General features: G+C 34.7%; 1 protein-coding gene across 1 annotated transcript; it reads right to left on the reverse strand.

The window, feature by feature from the left end:
- Positions 1–325: 325 nt before the first annotated feature.
- On the reverse strand, positions 326–979 carry LOC149842661 (ethylene-responsive transcription factor ERF026-like). Its single transcript, XM_090000715.1, has 2 exons — positions 561–979; positions 326–479 (listed from the first exon to the last, which is right to left on the reverse strand). Exons 1-2 carry the CDS (start codon positions 977–979, stop codon positions 326–328), a joined length of 573 nt encoding a protein of 190 aa, XP_089856841.1.
- Positions 980–19555: the final 18576 nt, after the last annotated feature.

Genomic DNA, 19555 nt, shown 5'->3' on the forward strand with positions numbered 1-19555 from the left:
TGTGTGTTTGTGTGGGGGGAACATATAACCTGCTACCATTTATAGGTTATTATCGTTGTAAGCTGATGCAGAAAATGTTGGTACTTAATAAATAAAAATTTTAGTCTCACCACGACAAAATTACACATGCTGCTATCATCAATCTCTCCATCTTCATTATCACGACCACTGTCTTATTACTATCACTGTTTGTATCAATGCACTCTGAGCATTCAAATTAATACACCAAAATTTCACACCTCATCCCCAAAATCCCATATTCCTGCGTCGAATGATTGCGTTCTTTCCCAGCTCCCCTTGAAAGCTAGGGGAGAGAGAAGAGAACTCATCTGTAGCTCCACAGCTTCTCTTCCTCTGAGTTGTCCGGCGAGTTTTCCGGTGACAATGAGCACATTCTCGGTGGACTCATTAGCATGCCTTCGGCCATGTCCGCCAGCAGATTCGGCATGTCAAACAGCTCCTCTTCGTCGACAAATTCGCTTGACTCCGGCATCTGCTCGCCACTCTCCAGCATCCGTGATTCGGATGCTTCTGCATATGTTGATGGTCCCGGAACTGGCTCGTCGCGGGGTGCTGAAACTCCCTGAGAACAGGATGAGTGGTCATTACCTGGTGGCCGGAACCTGGACGCCGCCTCCACAGCCGCCGCCCGGATGTCGGCACGCGAAGTTGACGCTGGAACAGGGAATGTATGGGCGATGTCCATGAAATTAAGCAAGGTAGCTCCACCTTTGAGTGCAAGGGCGGCGACGTCGTAAGCGGCAGCAGCCATCTCAGGTGATGGGAATGTGCCGAGCCAGATGCGTGCCATTTTCCCTGGCTCCCTGATTTCTGACACCCACTTGCCGCTGCGCCACCGGATTCCATGGTATAACGGATGCCTCCGGTGTCCAGGAGGTGGATTCCTGGGCCGCTGGCTGACTCCGCTGCTGGAGTTCGCTCGGGGCTCCTGTAGTACCTGAGGATGAGGGTTATCCATGCAACAATGATGTGAACCGTGATAGTGATAATAATAAGAAGAAGAAAGGATTAATAACAATGGAGTTTCATTGTTTTTTAAGTGATTGGTTGAAGCCTATGTGAGGAGGGGCGTAGGAGAGGGGTTGGGCGTTTGTTTATATTGGGAGGGCGTGGTGCAAAAATGCTGGGTAATAGCGGATAGGTGAGTGAGATGTCTATACGTGCATAGCTGTTCTGCACTCTCTTTCTCTCTTGTCTGCTATTTTTGAGCGAGAGATTGTTATTGAAAATTTGATCTTATGGGCTAACATGTTCAATGTTAGCTAGCAAAGAGAACGTTGGGAGCGTGGCTATGTGCAGAAGTGACCAGCTCGCTGCCTTGTGGAGGTTTAATAGGGCTTGTTGGGTGAGGCATGCATCGACTTTGTTTTGGACAGTAGATGTGAAATATTAAATTCTTGGTTAATGCGTACATTGTTCATTCAATACCGGAATGGGTAAATAATACTTTAAAATGATCGTACTGTACAACAAATATGCTGTGTTTTCCGAAATACCCCACAATTTTTAAAATCCCTCATATCCAAATTTGTAAATTTTTTACCTTAAAGGACCTTTTTACCTTTCACACAAATGAATTTTCTCTCAAATATGCGAATATGTGATTTTTCTTTCAAATATACAAATTTTCTTTAAATATGTGTTTTTTCCCAAATATACTAATTTCCTTCTAAATATGTGAATTTTCTCTTAAATATGTAAATTTTCTTTCAAATATGCAAATTTTCTCTCAAATATGTGAATTTTCTTCTAAATATGTGAATTTATTCTCAAATATGTGAATTTTCTTTCATATATGCAAATTTCTTTTTAAATTTTTAAATATACGAATTTTCTCTTAAATATATGATTTTTTTCTCAAATATACAAATTTTCTCCCAAACATTTTCTACTAAATAAATAATTTTTCTCCTAAATATCTGATTTTTTTTGCTAAATATGTGATTTTTCTCTTGAGTTTCGCATGTTACATTGCTACACGCTCTAGATCTCGCAACCTTTCACTAAAAATAGTATTTGCATGATGTTTTCACAGAAATCTCAAATTTTCCATAACTAATATGTGAATATAAATAGTTTTCATCCTAACAAATTAGATTCGCACATCAAACACTTGCATCTTCTCCATTTTGCAACCCCATGTGAAATTTGCTCTTTTTGAAATGTTATACCGTGCTTTGTTTTGCAACACATTTAGAAAACAAAAATTCATGCAGACGTCATGTAAATAACTAAAAATAGGCACACTGTTGTAAATACCCTACGAGTTTTGTATATATAGTACAAAATGGGCAAGCACGAAATTTAATTTTACATAGGTATACTGTTATATGTTCTGTTTTGTTGTGTTTTAAGGATGAATATCACATATTTAAGAGAAAATTCATATATTTAAAGGAATATATATATATATTTAAGAAAAAAATTGCATATTTAGGAGAAATTTTGCATATTTTGAAAAAAAATCATATATTCACATATTCAAAAAGAAATTTGCATATTTGCATATTTGGAAGAAAATTGGTATATCCAAAGGAAATTCTTTTGTGTGAACGGTAAAAGGGTTATTTTAAAACCAAAAAGTTGTGATTTTGGACATAAGAGGATTTAAAAAATTGTGGGGATATTATCATAATGTACGGTCATTATTCTTAAACAATAGGAGTCGAATGAGATGGCTGGATGGTTAGGTTTCACTATCATAGGAAAGGAATTTGCCTATAAAAAACAGAGGCCAATAATTTGTGAAACAAAATGAGGAGAGCTTGTGAGAAGTTCAATTAGTTGGGGTTTTCAAGTTGGGCAAAGGAAAATGATCCTCTCATCACTCACTCCACATTGGCAAGCCTCCACTTGGTAAAAACAAAAACCTTCCTTACCCATCGGAGAGTACACACAGCTTTGACCAGCACCACACTTTTTTGGGGTTCAAACCATGATAGTCCCATATCATGTGATAACCAATCACCCCTGGCGAAGAAGGTAGAGCCCTTGTGGGCTAACTCGTGTTTTTAATATGTTGGTATCAAGCATTTCTTAGTTAGTATTCTGAAAAGGACAAAGTTCATTTCACCACTAATACCTAGTCCTGTTAAAAATGGTGCTAGAGGCAGCAGTATAAACTACAAGTTGGTAAGCCAAGATTTTCAAAATAAATGCCTCCTCCAGCCAACAATGTTTCCAAGTTGGATCAGAATGGAACACGTCCAGTTGGGCACGCCTAAAATCGTCTCCCCAGGTGGGACCTACCACTAAACTCGGTTGGACCTATTCGAGTTCAACCTTCATGTGGCCCACCTGAACTGAAACGCGTCATTGGTGTGATTCTCCAATGGCATGGTAAAAAAAAAACCAAAAAGAAATCTGTTGTTTTTACCATTTTCAGCAGCAGTTACTGTTATTATCAGCAGAAAAAAGATTCTATTTCAACTTTGGAGCACATAAAAATCAGGAAACGGTTAAAGGTATTAGATCAAGAATTGGATCAAGATGATTATATCCACCCGGGAACGTGCATTAACCTGTGATACAAACCTACACTTACTAATAATCACTGAATCTCATGGCCCCATAAGGTCAGCTTAAGGCTTTTAAGTTGAAAGAGGCCATCTGTTTGATACATCTTTGCCGTAATGGGACGTCCAAACCAGTCTACGATCAATGTGACACCTCTCGGCCCATAACTAGGATGTCCAAACTTTAGGGGTATAGAAACGTTTCAACTAATTAATAAATGATTTAGTTAGAATTGTCATTCAACATCACTACTTTTTTGCTGCTCAAGTTATTGATAGCCCAACTTCTCTCCCCACAGAAAATACCATGGAGGATACATTTTTTGGTGGCCTTTTTTATTCTGACATTGTTTCTCCTCCATGCTTTTGTCATCTTTATAAGCAATAGTGGCTAAGGTTTGTATAAGGGATCCTTTGCATGATCTTGCTTCATTACCTTCAAACATGGTCTTCAGGTAATCGAATAAGGAGACTCACCATACTTTTGCACAGATGCTTTGCAATGCCCAAACTAGTTGCACTGCATTTCTCCTAGGCCCCTATCAAGTTATTACTCGGTAGTGCTAAAAAGGTGTGCATCCCAAAAAGGACAAAATTTGAGATGTTAAATATGAACTCCAAGTAATATGCATGAGGAGTTCAAGGAGAAGGTAGGCTTTAGTCTACAGGTATAATCTTTATGTGGCTAGCCCTTTACCAATGGGATGAGTGAGCACCAACTAATGTAATCACCATCTCATACTAAGTGATATCTCATCACTTAAAATCTTAGGTGTAATTCTTTTCATATTGCGAGTTAATTCATAATTATATTTTTCTTTCAAGAAAACATCGCTACTTTCTTCCTTCTTTGTTAGCATTGCTTCTTCAAGGACTCTGAGGCCAGCTTAACATGGGGACATCAAGAAAGATGATATCTTAAGAGGCTCATAACCTTCTTGAGCAACTATAAGAGAAGGGGTACACACTGTTCTCCAAGTGAGATACCAAGATTTTTCATCATTATCGAGGCTCTTCATTCACTATAATAGAAGCTCAAAACTTTACAAGTAGTGACCATTTTAATCATACAATATGTTTTGTGTGCCTTGAATTCTAGACCCGCTTTGCTCCATTATGTTGGAATAAAGCAAAGATATATGTAGCAACAATATAAAATATTAACTTAACAATGGAGTAAAATGCTCTTTAACACAAGGTAAAAGCAAAAGGTGAGAGATTACACATTTTGTACAACCTTCAAGACCCTCTATTTATAGCTAAAAAGGTATACCTATAATTGTCACTTTCTCATTAATAGCCACTACTCATGACCCATTTATAACCCATGAATTACATAACTTACTCCTTAAGTTTAGAAACCACAACACAATCGTGGATTCCAAAACGTCTCTAACGCATACCCACTAACCCATAACTTATGGTTACCCATTCACGTAACCCCTTTTTGCATCATATTCTATCACATTATTCATTTCAATATAATTTTGGATGAAAAATGAAGGTTTGTAGTGGTAGTCAGAGGGATCAGGCCGTTAAAGGGATCAGGCCGTTAAGTTCATAACTTAGGCTTGACATTGCAATTTTTCTTAATTAGCAAGTTGAGTTTCCTTTTATAATTGGGAAATGGTTTTCTTGAAGAGGGTTATTAGAGTTTTGTGTGTAATAAGTTTTCTCAAACGTTTTAAGAGAGAGTTTGTGACACCTCTGTAATCAATCTCTTTTGAGCATAGTAAATCTCTGCTCCTTTGCCCTTGAACCTAGGTCGTAGACAGAACCACTTATATTTTGTGTTCTTTTTTTGTTTGCTATTCTCTTTATTGTTGAGTTTTGATTTGGTTTTGCTCTTGCTTTCTTAACACAATATTACAAATAAAAACTTTTAATATTTTTTATTATCAAAAGCCAAGAATGTATACCTCAAATATTTGACTAGGAGAGGACAAGGAATGCAACTGTAGATGTGTGATTTTTCCTTATCATACGATCGTTGCAAACATATGAACTATATACCCACCAGCTAACAACAAACACACCTGACAAACCACTGCCTCATGGGGCCGACCTCCGATCCGTTATACTAGGAGGGGAGACCCTACATACGGCTTCCATTCCGCTGCACATGGTGCTTTTCATGAACAATAATAATCTGACATATGCAGCCATAGTAATGATAGTCATCTACCAGAAACCTCTCTCTCTCTCTCTCTCAAGATATTTTGGTAATTTCTAATGGCTAAACTGCTATGAAAATTATTGTCGTCTTGTCATTTATGTATAAATGGGCTGTAACATGAATTTGTTTTGTAGCAAAGGTAGTTCTAAAATTCTTACAGAACCCTGTCATTATATATAAGTGATACAAATTTGAGACCTAATTGTCATCTCCTTGATTTTGTTGATGGCAACTGACTGCTCTCTCTTTCTTTATTCTCTCCCTCCACATGTGCTCGGATTTTCACAAGGCTAACAACAATAATGTTCAGAAATGAGGGCTGAATAATATATGCAATTAGCAATGAAGTCAATAATAGGTTGACTCATGAGAATCCATATGCTAGATACCTATTAAAAATTGTTGGTGGTGATGTTGGGTGCTGCCAGAATTCTCATAAAATTATCTGATATTGTTAACCATGCAAGCATGGGGAACAACTTTGAGCCTATCTTGATAATGGTGTCTACTTAGTTTATGCAAATCTCATTCAAGTGGAGAACTGAGAAATAACATATGGTCACATAGTTAAATCTGGTTTCAAATAAATCAGCATCTAACTCATCAATCACATGCAATAGCAAAATTGAAAACCATCAGTTACAGAGGAAAACATGGCATGCATAACCAGCAGAATATAGCCCCTTTTCCCCTTGCATTAATCCCACAAATAATTTATCAGTTACAGAGGACTTCATAATTTGATCAGACAACTGTTCAAAAGATCAAACTTTCAACTAAATCTGCTCACTGCGCACATAACCAGCAGAACATAAACCCTTTTATCTCCCCACACAAGACCTGCAATATTTTTTTCAATTATCAGACCATTGCATAGCTTGACAGGATACAATCCTAGAGCTCATCAATATCAACAAAATTCCCAAAAGGAATACCTAACATCAAACCTCAATCATGTATCAATCATGAATATTAAAACCAAAAGATAAATTAATAATCAAATGATCAAGTAGAAGATTTGACTGGAGGACTTGGAAACCTGGGGTTCCCTACGGCTCTGACTGGTGGTTATGGAAACTCAGTCACGTACGCTGAGTTAGTATATTAAAACATTGAAAATGCCAGTCATTGCTAGTTAATATCTTAAAATGTTGAAAATGACCTGCTTCTTTTTCTCTACTATGCTTAGTAGAGGAAAGTTGTGTACATCATTTCTGCGTTTCAAAGAGCAATCATATGTTATTTTAAGTTAAGGGCAATGTGGAAACTTCTTGTACCTGTACACATTTACTCCTGCTCGTTTTGTTGGAGCTTACTCAAGGTCCGTATTTGGCCATTGTCCTGAAAAGTTTGATATGTATCAAGAATTTCAGTAAAGATGGCACCTGACATAAAATATCAGGTAAATGGTAGGTTCCTATAAGGAAATTGCCCTAGAATAATACTAAATAAACTAGCGTGCATGGCACATGTCTGTTCATGAGAGAGAGAGAGATTTGCAAACAAGTTGAGTGGTAGCCCTTTCAATCTAAAGGTATCCCCTATGTCATCCCTATCAGCATGCACCATCTGAGATCTCATTGATGCAATTTTTTTTATTAAATCTGGCTCCATAGATGGATTCAAGTTGATCAATTCGATAAGAATGGACCCTTGAATTGCATTTTTTTTACAAAAATACATGATATTTAGAATATTTTTGTTGGCATTTTTACGGTCATTGGTTTCTTAATCGCTAGAAAATCATATGCAGAAGACATATTTGGCGATTCAAATGCTGATATTCACTAAATGGACCATGTATATATCACATCTATGTGGTGAGATTCCATAAAAAAAACAGCTTGCATCAATGAGATCCCAAGATGGGGTACGATGATAAGGATGACATAGGGGATGAGTAGAACTGGATTGGTTCCTTTGTCATCAATCAGTCCAACTGTACCATCGCCATCAATCCCAACTTTAATCAAACCTTGACTGCCCTAACCGACAAGTGAACTTGACACAGGAATGTGAACCAAGCCGTAGGCCGTATCATGTTGGCTTGAAACAAATCAATTCATGGGTAGATTTTTCTTATGGGAAACGGGTCCAATTCTATTACTCGGGCCAAGATCTATCCAAGATCTTCTAGTTTTACCGAAACCCACTAAAAAGAAAAGAATTTTTTTACAAAAAACCCTTATAACGTATTAACAAAGACCGCCTACCTTTTCAGAAATTATAGAAAACCTGCTTAGTTAACAAAATAATTCTCAAAGTCCCACCTCCTTCGTTAGTAATCAGGGCCGGCTGGCCTCTTTGAGATTTGAGTCCGCCTAGGGCCTCAAATGAAAAAAATATATAATGCTTATATTTCACATGTTGAGGGCCTCGAATGAAACATGGCACATACTAAGGGCCTCCAGTGGAAAAACATATGGATAAATATGGGCCTCCAATGAAACATGCCTAGGGCCTCAGCTTCTCTTGAGCCGCTCCTGTGATTAATGTGCAACTTACCTTATTGCCCCCTTGTTTCTTCCTTTTGATCATTTTACCAAAAGTTGAAAATTAAGGGTTTCTTCTTTCATTATGCTTGAGCAACAATCCTTCTTGCCGGAGTTAGTCTTCTCGGTGGATTGTTGTCACCAAAGCACTGGATGTCCCCACCACATTGCATTAGTCACCAAAATACCCACGGCTCGATGTCCCCAACCACATTGCACCAAAATACCCACAGCTAGTCTCTCTCTCTCTCTCTCTCTCTCTCTCTCTCTCTCTCTCTCTCTCTCTCTCTCTCTGTGTGTGTGTGTGCAGCAACATGGATGAAATTTCACCATAAATGGTTGTCTTGGTGGGGATTTTGAAAAGTTGTTTGGACCAGGTAACTCAGGAAATCACACACACACCTTGCACAAGATTTAACGTGGTTCGGTCAAACTGACCTACGTCACTCCCTCTATAATTCAGACAAAGAGGAGATGCTCTTGCTATTATATAAAGATTTACAAGTGGTTCATTATGGACTCTACAATCTCACATTTTCTTGGAGTCCATATAAATATAGCATTTAGAGTTACAAAATGTGATCTCATTAGGAGGAGAAGTGGTCATCATAACCACTTGGGATGTTGCCACCTTAGAGTCATCGTTAATCTTCATCTTTATTATCTTATCATGTAAGGATGTTACCACCTCCTTACGAGTCTTGTTGAAACCAACCACATTAGATGGGTTGTTATCATTATGGTACTATGGTGCATTGAATGTGGACTCTGAAAGTGCAGTAGGATCGAGACAACGAGCACTAGAGGGGGGGTGAATAGTGCTTTTAAAAATTGTCTGCGGAATATTGACGGATTTTGCAATTTGAAAAGCAAACACACAAAGAACACAAAATTTATCCTGGTTCGGTCTTTCCCGACCTACATCCAGTCCCCAAGCAAAACCCGCTTGAGATTTCCATTATCAACCTTGTGTAACTACAAAATCATACAGACCAAATCCGGTCCCACTTTCAGTAACACACCTACTGAAAGCAAATAACTCCTTTAAACCAAGGAGTCCTTCCTTTTACAGAAAATAAGTAACAACTTACAATACAACCTATGAGCTCTTCTTTTGAATGCAAATGAGATGCAATTGGCTTTTGAGGTTGTTGAAATACTCTACTCACGAATTCACTATCTCTCAAAGGAATTTGAGTGAAAAACTGAAGTGAAAAATATCACGTGAGTGAGAAAATGAATATGAGTGAAAAGCAAAGAGTAATTGATTCAAATTGATTGAATTGAAGTACTTTTGAGTGTAAAATGCACTCATATTTACAGTTGAAAGTTTTCATAAATTGAGGGTATGAAAGGGTGTCAAAACAGTCTATTTTGAACAATCAAAACGTTTGAAAAATGAAAAGACACACCTTTTTGAAGTTTCAGAAAAAATGGCAAAATTAGTCGACTGAAACAGTAGTTAGTCGACTAATAGTTAGTTATTAGTAGACTGACAGTTATCGTCGGTCAACTGATCTGTTTATCGAGCTATTTGAAAATCTAAACTTTTGAAACTTAGTCGACTAGAGATAAAATTAGTCGACTGGTAATATCATCAGTAGACTGAAAAACTTTTCAGTCGACTGCTGCTAAAATCTTCTGAAAAATATACATTCTGTCCGGTCGACTGATAAAAGCATTAGTCAACTGCTGCTAAATTTTCCAGAAAACAAACATTCTGTCCAGTCGACTGATAAAACCTTCGGTCGACTAATTTGACAAAAATGACTTTTTAGAAAATATGGCGTGAAAGGATTAGTCGACTGGTGAGTCTATTGGTCGACTAATAAACACGAAAATTTAAGAAAAGAGTTTTCTAAAAAGATTTTCATGAAGGGTTCTTTTAGAAAAGTTTTTCTAAAGACTTTTTAGGTAAAATGCAACCTAAATATGCACTCTAAATAAGGCTCTTACAAGAATCTAAGACTTTTAATGAATTTAACATTTGCACACTAATCTTCAAAGATTCTTCATCGAATTCTTCAATTTCTTCATTGCCTTAGCTGAAATGCAGTTGATTTCACTTGCTTATCATCAAAACCTTGTACTTGAAGTATCATGTAAGGCTTCATTGTCGTAACAATCTCCCCCTTTTTGATGATGACAAACTTAATCAAAGATGAAGCATTTAGATGCATAGATGGAGATTGTACTCCCCTTATCAATATGTTGCAAAACATTAAAAGTTAGTCCATTCAAAGCACATATATCACAAATTGATTGGTTTGCATTTTCATCATTACTTCATGCATTTTTAAATATTTTTCATAAATGAAATTTTCAGTGCTTTCACATGATGTAATTTCCATGTCATAATGCAATATGCAATTTCTATCTTTTTCTCTTAATTTTGCATTTCTCATGCAAAATGTTATCTTTTTCTCCCTCTTTGTCATAATAAAAAAGAGTAAGGGCAGAAATAGCATAAGCAAAATGTAAATACAAGTTTAAAATATTACAACCCATAAAATATTAAAGTTCAGTAAAGACAAAATAAAGATCAGAAAAGTGAGTTGAGCAAGTCCTTGATTGCAGTAACATCTTTCTGAATCGAAGAAAGTTGTTGAGTCACATCTTCACGAAAAGTGCGTTGATGCAGCTCCAAAGCTTCCAGTCGCTGCAAAACTTCATCATTGTCTTGACTTGTAGAAAATTTCTTTCGTTTTGCTTGAAATGAAGGTGTCGCAGAAGATGGTGAGGGTTCAGAAATCGATGGTTCAGTAGGATCAGATGGTTCAGTTTGATCAACATTTAAAGGAGGCAGGTATTTGATTTTCATCCTTTTAAAAATAGTTTGATCAAATAACTCCTTTTGCTTAATGTATTTTTCATTAGTTAAGGGAACTTTAAAATGTCTGAAAATACGAGTTAGAAGACATTCATAAGGAAGAAATGGTTTTTGTTTCCACAAATTTGTAAAATACACATTGGCGTGAAAGGATTAGTCGACTGGTGAGTCTATTGGTCGACTAATAAACACGAAAATTTAAGAAAAGAGTTTTCTAAAAAGATTTTCATGAAGGGTTCTTTTAGAAAAGTTTTTCTAAAGACTTTTTAGGTAAAATGCAACCTAAATATGCACTCTAAGTAAGGCTCTTACAAAAATCTAAGACTTTTAATGAATTTAACATTTGCACACTAGTCTTCAAAGATTCTTCATCGAATTCTTCAATTTATTCATTGCCTTAGCTGAAATGCAGTTGATTTCACTTGCTCATCATCAAAACCTTGTACTTGAAGTATCATGTAAGGCTTCATTGTCGTAACAGACTCTCATCAACATTGGTTGTATGTTGATGAGGCACAGCAGTAAGACTCTCATTGAATAGAGTTGGCATAGCAGTAGGAGTCTCCTTGGCATTGGACTGAACCTGAAGTGGGACACTACTTGATCATTCATCTTAACACCTCCCCTCAAGCCAACCTCCAAGAGATTGAGCTTGTCTTTGAAATATGTGAACTTTGGTCTAAGAAGAGGTTTTGATCTTGAGATAATATAAACTTTACCTCAATGTCACCTTTAATTTTTTTTTTCATAGAAAATGGTAATCAATTTTGATATGCTTGGTACGAGCATGAAAAATAGGATTAGCAGCAAGATAAGTGGCACCCAGATTATCACACCATAAGGTAGAACTTAACTGGGATGGACATTTAGCTTCGTTAAAATTAGTTGCATAACCCACGTAAGTTCTAAAACAGCTCTAGCAATGGCTTTGTATTCAATTTTTGTACTAGATCTAGCAATCGTACGCTATTTGGATGAGTTCCATAATAACAAATTTGTTCCCATATAAGTTAGATAACCACCTATAGACTTACGATAATCTAGGCATCCAACCCAGACAACATAAAAAAAGATGATAACTGTGAAAAGAAAGATTTATTGACGTGCAGGCCCATATTAATTATACACTTTAGATATCACATAATATGTTTTACCTATATTCAATTATGGATTTGGTTCATGCATGTTTTGTTTGGCTTTATTAATAGAGTAAGAGATGTCAGGCCAGGTGAACGTGACATATTAAAGTACTCCAACAATGCTTTTGTATTATGTGGCATCCTCTAACAATTTGCCACCTTATTTTGACAACTTCACATTAGGCACAGCTGGTATGATCACAAGTTTGCAGTTCATCATACTTGTATTAACAAGAAGATCTAGAATACATTGTCTATGACACAAAACAAGACCTAAGGGCTCATTAATGACTTCTATTTAAAAAAAATAATGAGAGTTACCAAGATCTTTAATGGAGAACTCAGGTCCGAACTCATATATGATATACCTAATATATTCATATGAGTTTCCTGAAATGATAATGTCATCAACATGTATCGGAATAAACATATGTAAACCAGGATGATTGACAACAAACAATGATGGGTTAGCCTTAAAGTCAGTGAACCTCAGCTTTTCTAGGTAGGTGCACAACCTTTCAAACCACATTCTAGGGGCTTCCTTCAAGCCATAAAGAGCATGATTGAGTTTACACACAAAATTTGGATGTGCCTTATCTTCAAACTCTGGTAGTTGACTCATATATAGACTTATTCTTTTAATCTACCATGAAGAAAAGCATTATTAACATCTTTCTGAACGATGTAGGTTTGACTACAGGACTAAAAGTTTTAAAATAGTCAATCCCTTCCTATGGATTGTAGCATTTGTCCACAAGTCGAGCCTCATATCTGGCTATGGATCCATCAACATGCCCCTTAATTTTATAAATCCACTTGCAACCCACCAAATTTGAAGCTTTATTAGGAGGTACTAGGGTCTAAGTTTGGTTTTGAAAGAGAGCTTTAATTTTCTCTTCCATGGCCTGACGTCATTTAGGTTCATATGAGGCTTGGTGAAAGGAATATGGTTCTTGTTTATGATAGCTAATTTCACTCAAGAGGGTAATAGGGAATTTGGTTCCAAATAGTCTTGGTTTTAGGGTTCCATCTTGGGACCTAGTAATCATGTGATGACTTCTAGCAATAGGTTGGTGAGGATTAAGAAAAAGGTTTAGGCCAAGAAACGCAGGTGGTGAAAATTGGATGTGAGTGGGACTTTCAGGGTTATATTCAAGTTCAGGTTGTGAAGTCTCATATGTAGACGTGATATGATATGACTCAAGTTGTGGCGTCTCAGCGGGGATGACATGTCATTTGGAGTTTCTCTAAGACTTGTGGGAAGTGAAGGGTTAGGTAATGACACATGACTGGTAAGATGCTTTTCAAGACCTATGAGACCTCTGTTCTTGAATCCAAATGAACACATCTTGGGATGTGGCGGGTTCTTTTCTATTGTCATATAAAAATTAACAGTCGTCAAATATGACATGTCTAGACACAAAGGTTCTCTTGGTTACAGGATCATAACACAAATATCATTTGTAATTTGACCCATACCCTATGAAACAACCTAGAATTTTGGGTCCAAGGAAGCATGAAACATCAAGCTTAGGCCAGTTTCAACAATGTGTCGATGTTTCCTTTCTACAACTCTATTTTTTTCTAGGGTATGAGGATATGATGACCAGGGTTTGATTCCAAAATTATTTTGAAATTTGTTAAACATGTCACTGACAAACTCGCCTCCTCCATCACTATGAAATTTTTTAATGAGACCACCAATTTGTTTTTCAATAATATTTTTAAAATTAACAAAACATGAATAAGCATGAGATTTTTTTACAAGAGGAAACAACAATGTAAACTTAGAGTAATCATCAATAAGTAACAAATAAATTTTGAAACCTTCCCAAGATAACACAAGAGTGGGTCCCCAAAGATCTGCATGAATAATCTCAAGAAGAGCTTGAGCAAAATATTCAGCCTTATCAAAAGGTAATCTATGAATTTTACTAATAACACATGAAGAACATATCTGAGACTTATTATTAATAAATGAAATAAACTTGTTTTTCTCATTTCAAAACTTTCAACCTTGAATAACCTAAACGACAATGTCACACTTCATCAAAGAATCTGAATTTATTACTATCAACTCTAACAAAATTAACATAAAGTGACTATTTATTCCTGTGATGTTGTCTACATGGCCATGGGAAGAGCCCTTCCATACTTGGTCCTTTTAGGAGAGTAGTCCCACTCTGAAGATCCTTCATACAAAACCATTATCATCAAATTGAAATAGACATTGGTTATTTTTTATGAACTTAGCTATAGATAAGAGATTTTATTTAATATTAGGCACATCAAGGACTCCCTTTAATACAAAATTATTATTATCAAATTTTAGGGATAGATTATTGGTCCTGGAGATAGGAAGATGTGTTCCATTACAAACCATAACACTATCCGACCCTTGATTATAACACTGTAAACACCCCAAATTTTTCACCTTCGCTCACAAACCCTTTCCTCTTGCCACTGAAACCCGCTCTCTAAATCCTTCAAGGAACCATTTGGTCGACATCTCAGCCAGAGCTATTCAAAGCTCGAATTTTGTCCCAAATTTAAATATTTCAAAATTCAATCTCTATTTCAGTTATCAATTTTCATCCCCGAACAGAAATGTTCAATTCTTTATATCTCCTAAGGGCTCGAGACTTCAAATCCCTCATCCAGGGTTCGCATTTTGCATCTCATTTAATACCATTTCATTGAATTTCATGACATTGCATGTCATTTTTGAGATCCAAGACTCTTGTTTTTCAAAACCTTTAATCTAGATTTGAGTTTTAAAACCTTATTTTGAAATTAATTTAAAAAACATGGGTTTTAAATCGACATTTACCATTTGTCAACCCCCAGGATCTTACATTCCTTTATTTAAAAATATTTTCCTTAGAAAGTGATCTAGATTCATTTTAAACTCGTTTTTTAACTAATCTCAATTCTCGGATAAGACCCATCCAGGTGGTGTCGCTTCTGGATCACTTCCTTCATTTCTCAAATTTTAGTTATTTCAGAGTTTTAGTTGATTTAGGACTTTGTCTTTTCACCTTTTTAAAAAATTTCAAAATTCTATTTTGGTTTTAAATCAGAGGTAGCCTTATCCCTCGTCCATTTCTTTCATTTTGGACAAAATTTTAGAGTTTCAGTCACACTAGGACTCTATCATAGAGTTTCTGTCGGATTAGGACTCTACCTCTTATTTCTATTTTTATCCGTTTTCAAGAAAAACTTTCAAAAAAATTTGAAAAAAGTTAAAATTTTAGAGTTTTAGTCGAATCAGGACTCTATTCCAGAGTTCTAATTGATTAGGACTCTAATTTTGACTTCATTTTTTAGAAAAATCTTTCAAAACAAAATATGTAAACTGGTATGATTTGAGATTTTCATTGGTTTTTTTGCAAATCTAACCATGCAGAGGCATTCGGCATGGTCCACTTGCTTGGAAATGACAATTGGATCGCTGTAATCGAATAAATAAATGTGATTTTTTATGCTTGCATATTTACAAAAAATCTTAGACATTGATTTTCTAGCCTTAAAACATCCTTCTTGTACATCGTAATTGGATGATCCAAGAGTCTATTTCTATAAAACCATGCATGTAGATCACATCTGTATGGTGAAATTTTAGAAGAACAAAAAAAACAAAAAAAAAAACTATAAAATATTGGTGCAAGCCAGTTTACATATTTTAGTTACCCTGGATCAAGGAAAACTGAAATATGTAAACTGGTATGAACAGAGATTTATATAGGTTTTTTTGCAAATCTAACCTTGCAAATGCATTCGGCGTAGTCCACTTGCTTGGAATCGACTATTGGATCACCATAATCTGATCAAGAAATATGATTTTTTATGGTTGCATACTTACAAAAAATCTGAATCGTTGATTTTCAAGCCTTAAAAGATCCTTCCTATACATTGTAATTGAATGATCCAAGAGTATGTTTCTATAAAACCATGCATCTAGTTTGTATCCGTACGGTGAAATTTTATAATATATATATATATATATATATATATATATATATATATATATATATATATATATATATATATATATATATATATATATATATATATATATATATATATATATACACAATAATTTAAAATTAAAACCAATGATAATTATCATCATTAATATAAATCTAAAACTGATGATAATTATCATCACTCTTAATAAACAACTGACAATAAATATCATCAGTGATGTTAAAATTTTAGATTTTAGCACGAGAGAGGCCTTTCTCCCTTTTTCTTTTTGTTCCCTTCCGAAAACCTCACATCCCTCTTCTCGTCGCCCTCTCTCGTCTAAGCACCCTCCGTCCACCATCGATCTCTCTCTCAGCCTAAGCCCTTTGTTGCTTTAGAGGACCTCTTCCCCATCCTCAATCACTACATCCACAACTTAGAGTTCAAATAATCCATCAACTCTACCAATCAGAGTAAGGGTTTCACTCCTCGTTCTCTTGCGATTTCTCGTGGTTTAATTTCTTTTTTTTTGGATTTTTTGTCCTCATTGTGGCCAAAGAATGTGATATCTACATTTTTCTTATATTGTTCTATGTTCATCAGATCTTTTGAGGTCATCTCTACTCCAAATCTCTATAGAATGAATAGAGAAACATGGATTTTAATGCATATCATTATACCACAAAAAAATGGAGACAACTTGGAGCATTACATTGAGATCCTCGTGTTAATTTTTTTTATGCAGGTGTGAACAAGTGCATGGAGATCCTTTGCCTAGATTTAGATGATTTTGCATTTTTTCTTTGATGAAAAGAAAGTGAATGAAAAAGTTCATGATGTATATTAGTGTTTGACTGATGATTTGGGGTTTGTAAAAATTAAAGTTTATTTTATGTTTCTACTATTTAGGTTGAGCAAACATAAGATGTTTATATCTAAAGATATATGCACATTCTTACATTTTTACTATTTATTGATAGAACTTATTATTATGCATTATTAAAATTTCTATAATAATTGTTGTTATGGACTATTTTCAATTGTATATGTCGGGTTATTTGAATTGAAGAGTAGTTTCTATAATAATAGGAAATCTGAAATTTGAATTAAAGTTTGAAGTGTGTTTGAAGTATTATGCTTTTCTGTAATAATTGAAGTGTTGTATGATAATTGAAAAGCAATTTTTATAAGAACAAAAAAATTTGCACGATTCCAAGCAAATTTCCGAAGAATTGAGTGACTTTCCATATAACTATGCAAAATTTCTATGAAAACTCGCATGATTTCATGAGAATTTCCTTCTAATTGAGCAATTTTTTATCAAACTGTGCATAAGTTCTATATAAATTCATACGATTCTATGTGATTTTCTTTCTAATTATGTGAATTTTCATCAAACTATATAGAAGTTCTATGCAAATTTGCATGATTTAATGTGATTATCTTTTTAATTGAGCTAACTTCAATCAAACTATATGGAAGTTTATGCAAATTTGCATGATTACATGCAAATTTTTTTAAATTGAATAAATTTCCATCAAACTATATAGAAGTTTTATTCAAATTTGCACGATTTCATGCAATTTTCCTTCTAATTGAGCAAATTTTCATTAAACTATGCGGAAGTTCTATGCAAATTTGCACAATTCCATGTGATTTTTCTTCTAATTGAGCAAATTTTCATCAAACTATGCAAAAGTTCTATACAAATTCACATAATTCCATGCAAAAAATACGCCAGTAAAAAATATAATTTAAAAAAAAAAGAGAGACTTTTGTCGATGATATTTATCGTCGGCTCTGTCAAAGTTAATAGCAACAATATTTATCATCAGTTTTCTTAATAAATGACGATATTTATCATTGGCTATTTGAACATATATGACTTTTCGATATATATATATATATATACAACAATAAGTATTGCCAACTTTTAATATATAAGCAATAATATTTATCGTTGGTTTTAATTAGTATAGTTGACGATAAATATTGTCGCCTTTAGTTTCTATTATTGACGATATTCTAAATTCGATCATTTCATATCATCAAATTTATTTTTAGAAACATGATGATATGTAAATATCATCAAAAATAGTAATATAAATGATTGTAGATAGTTGACGATGCAAGTGACGATATTTATCATCATTTATGCTATTGGCTACCATAAATCATATATTGTTGATGATAAATATTGTCGACAATGACATGTCTTCTTGTAGTAAAACTAAGAATATTGTTGAATAACTAGTGTTATCGTACTAGATGTTTGAGGTTCTTATCTGCAAAAGTTGTGGTCTTCATGAAATTGTACAGCCTGAACTCCATCGCATTCATACTCATTTTCAAAGAAAGTGTTGATTGCCCTAAATGAATGAAATTAAGATCTGCAAAATAAATTGAGTTGAAGACATAAAGACAGAGAAATTTATGTGTTGTAAACGTAAATGTAAGTATGTAAAATTGTCCAACAGATACCTTATCACATTCCTGAAAAGGATATGACAATTTGCGGTTCTTCAAGAAGGAACGAGCTCCATCCCACATCGGTTTTGCTTCGATCATTTTTTGTGAACAGTTAATGTTAAGTAGTTAGTTTCTATTAGTCGGTAGAAAAATATGAGGACTAACGCTTTTGACACTCACCAAGAAATATGGGATAAGGTAAATGGTTTTTGGTCGTTATGTTCTTGATGTTATATCCTGATTGTGGTACTATTAGAGTCTTTGTTTAAATCTTTCTAGATGCTACTTAATCAAAATATGTGATACATTTATGTTAGATTCAAATGTGTCTACATCCAAATATAATAAATAAACAAATAAATAAACGTGCAAACCTAACACTTGTGTCACTATTCAACATAGTGTATTTGCAAAAATCATGATCTTCTAACTCATTTTATTGTTGCACATCCTTTTTGTTCCAATGGACATTTTCATAACTAATTGAAATTGAATATAAATGTATACATGTGAGTACCACTAGTTGTATACACACATAAATTGTTGTATGCATTATACATCATAGCATAACTGAATCTTTGCTTGGGGGATCCTCGCTTGTGGTGGGGTTTGGCTATTTATTTTCTGACATGTTTTTCTTTAGGTGTATAATACATCGCGAAATACCTAAGATATACATAGGAGACATAATACATTAGAATAGTTCATTAAAAAACTCTAGATAAATAAATAAAAGTAATTTATTTAACAACTCTTAACAAATACATATTTTGTAATAAGCAGTACTCAAACATACTGTTATTTGTGCTTCCAACTATTGTGACCAATCTCACTCTATACACTGTGGTTATACGGCATGACATCTTTGTAATTTGTTTTTCATCTCTTCACTTTAGGTAGCCCTGTTTTGCAAGTCACTTTTGGTGGATAGATAGGAATAAAAGTTA

Source organism: Nuphar pumila, chromosome 3 (genome assembly GCF_984573655.1).
Source record: "Nuphar pumila chromosome 3, dmNupPumi1.hap1.1, whole genome shotgun sequence".
In the NCBI taxonomy this organism is placed as follows: Eukaryota; Viridiplantae; Streptophyta; class Magnoliopsida; order Nymphaeales; family Nymphaeaceae; genus Nuphar; species Nuphar pumila.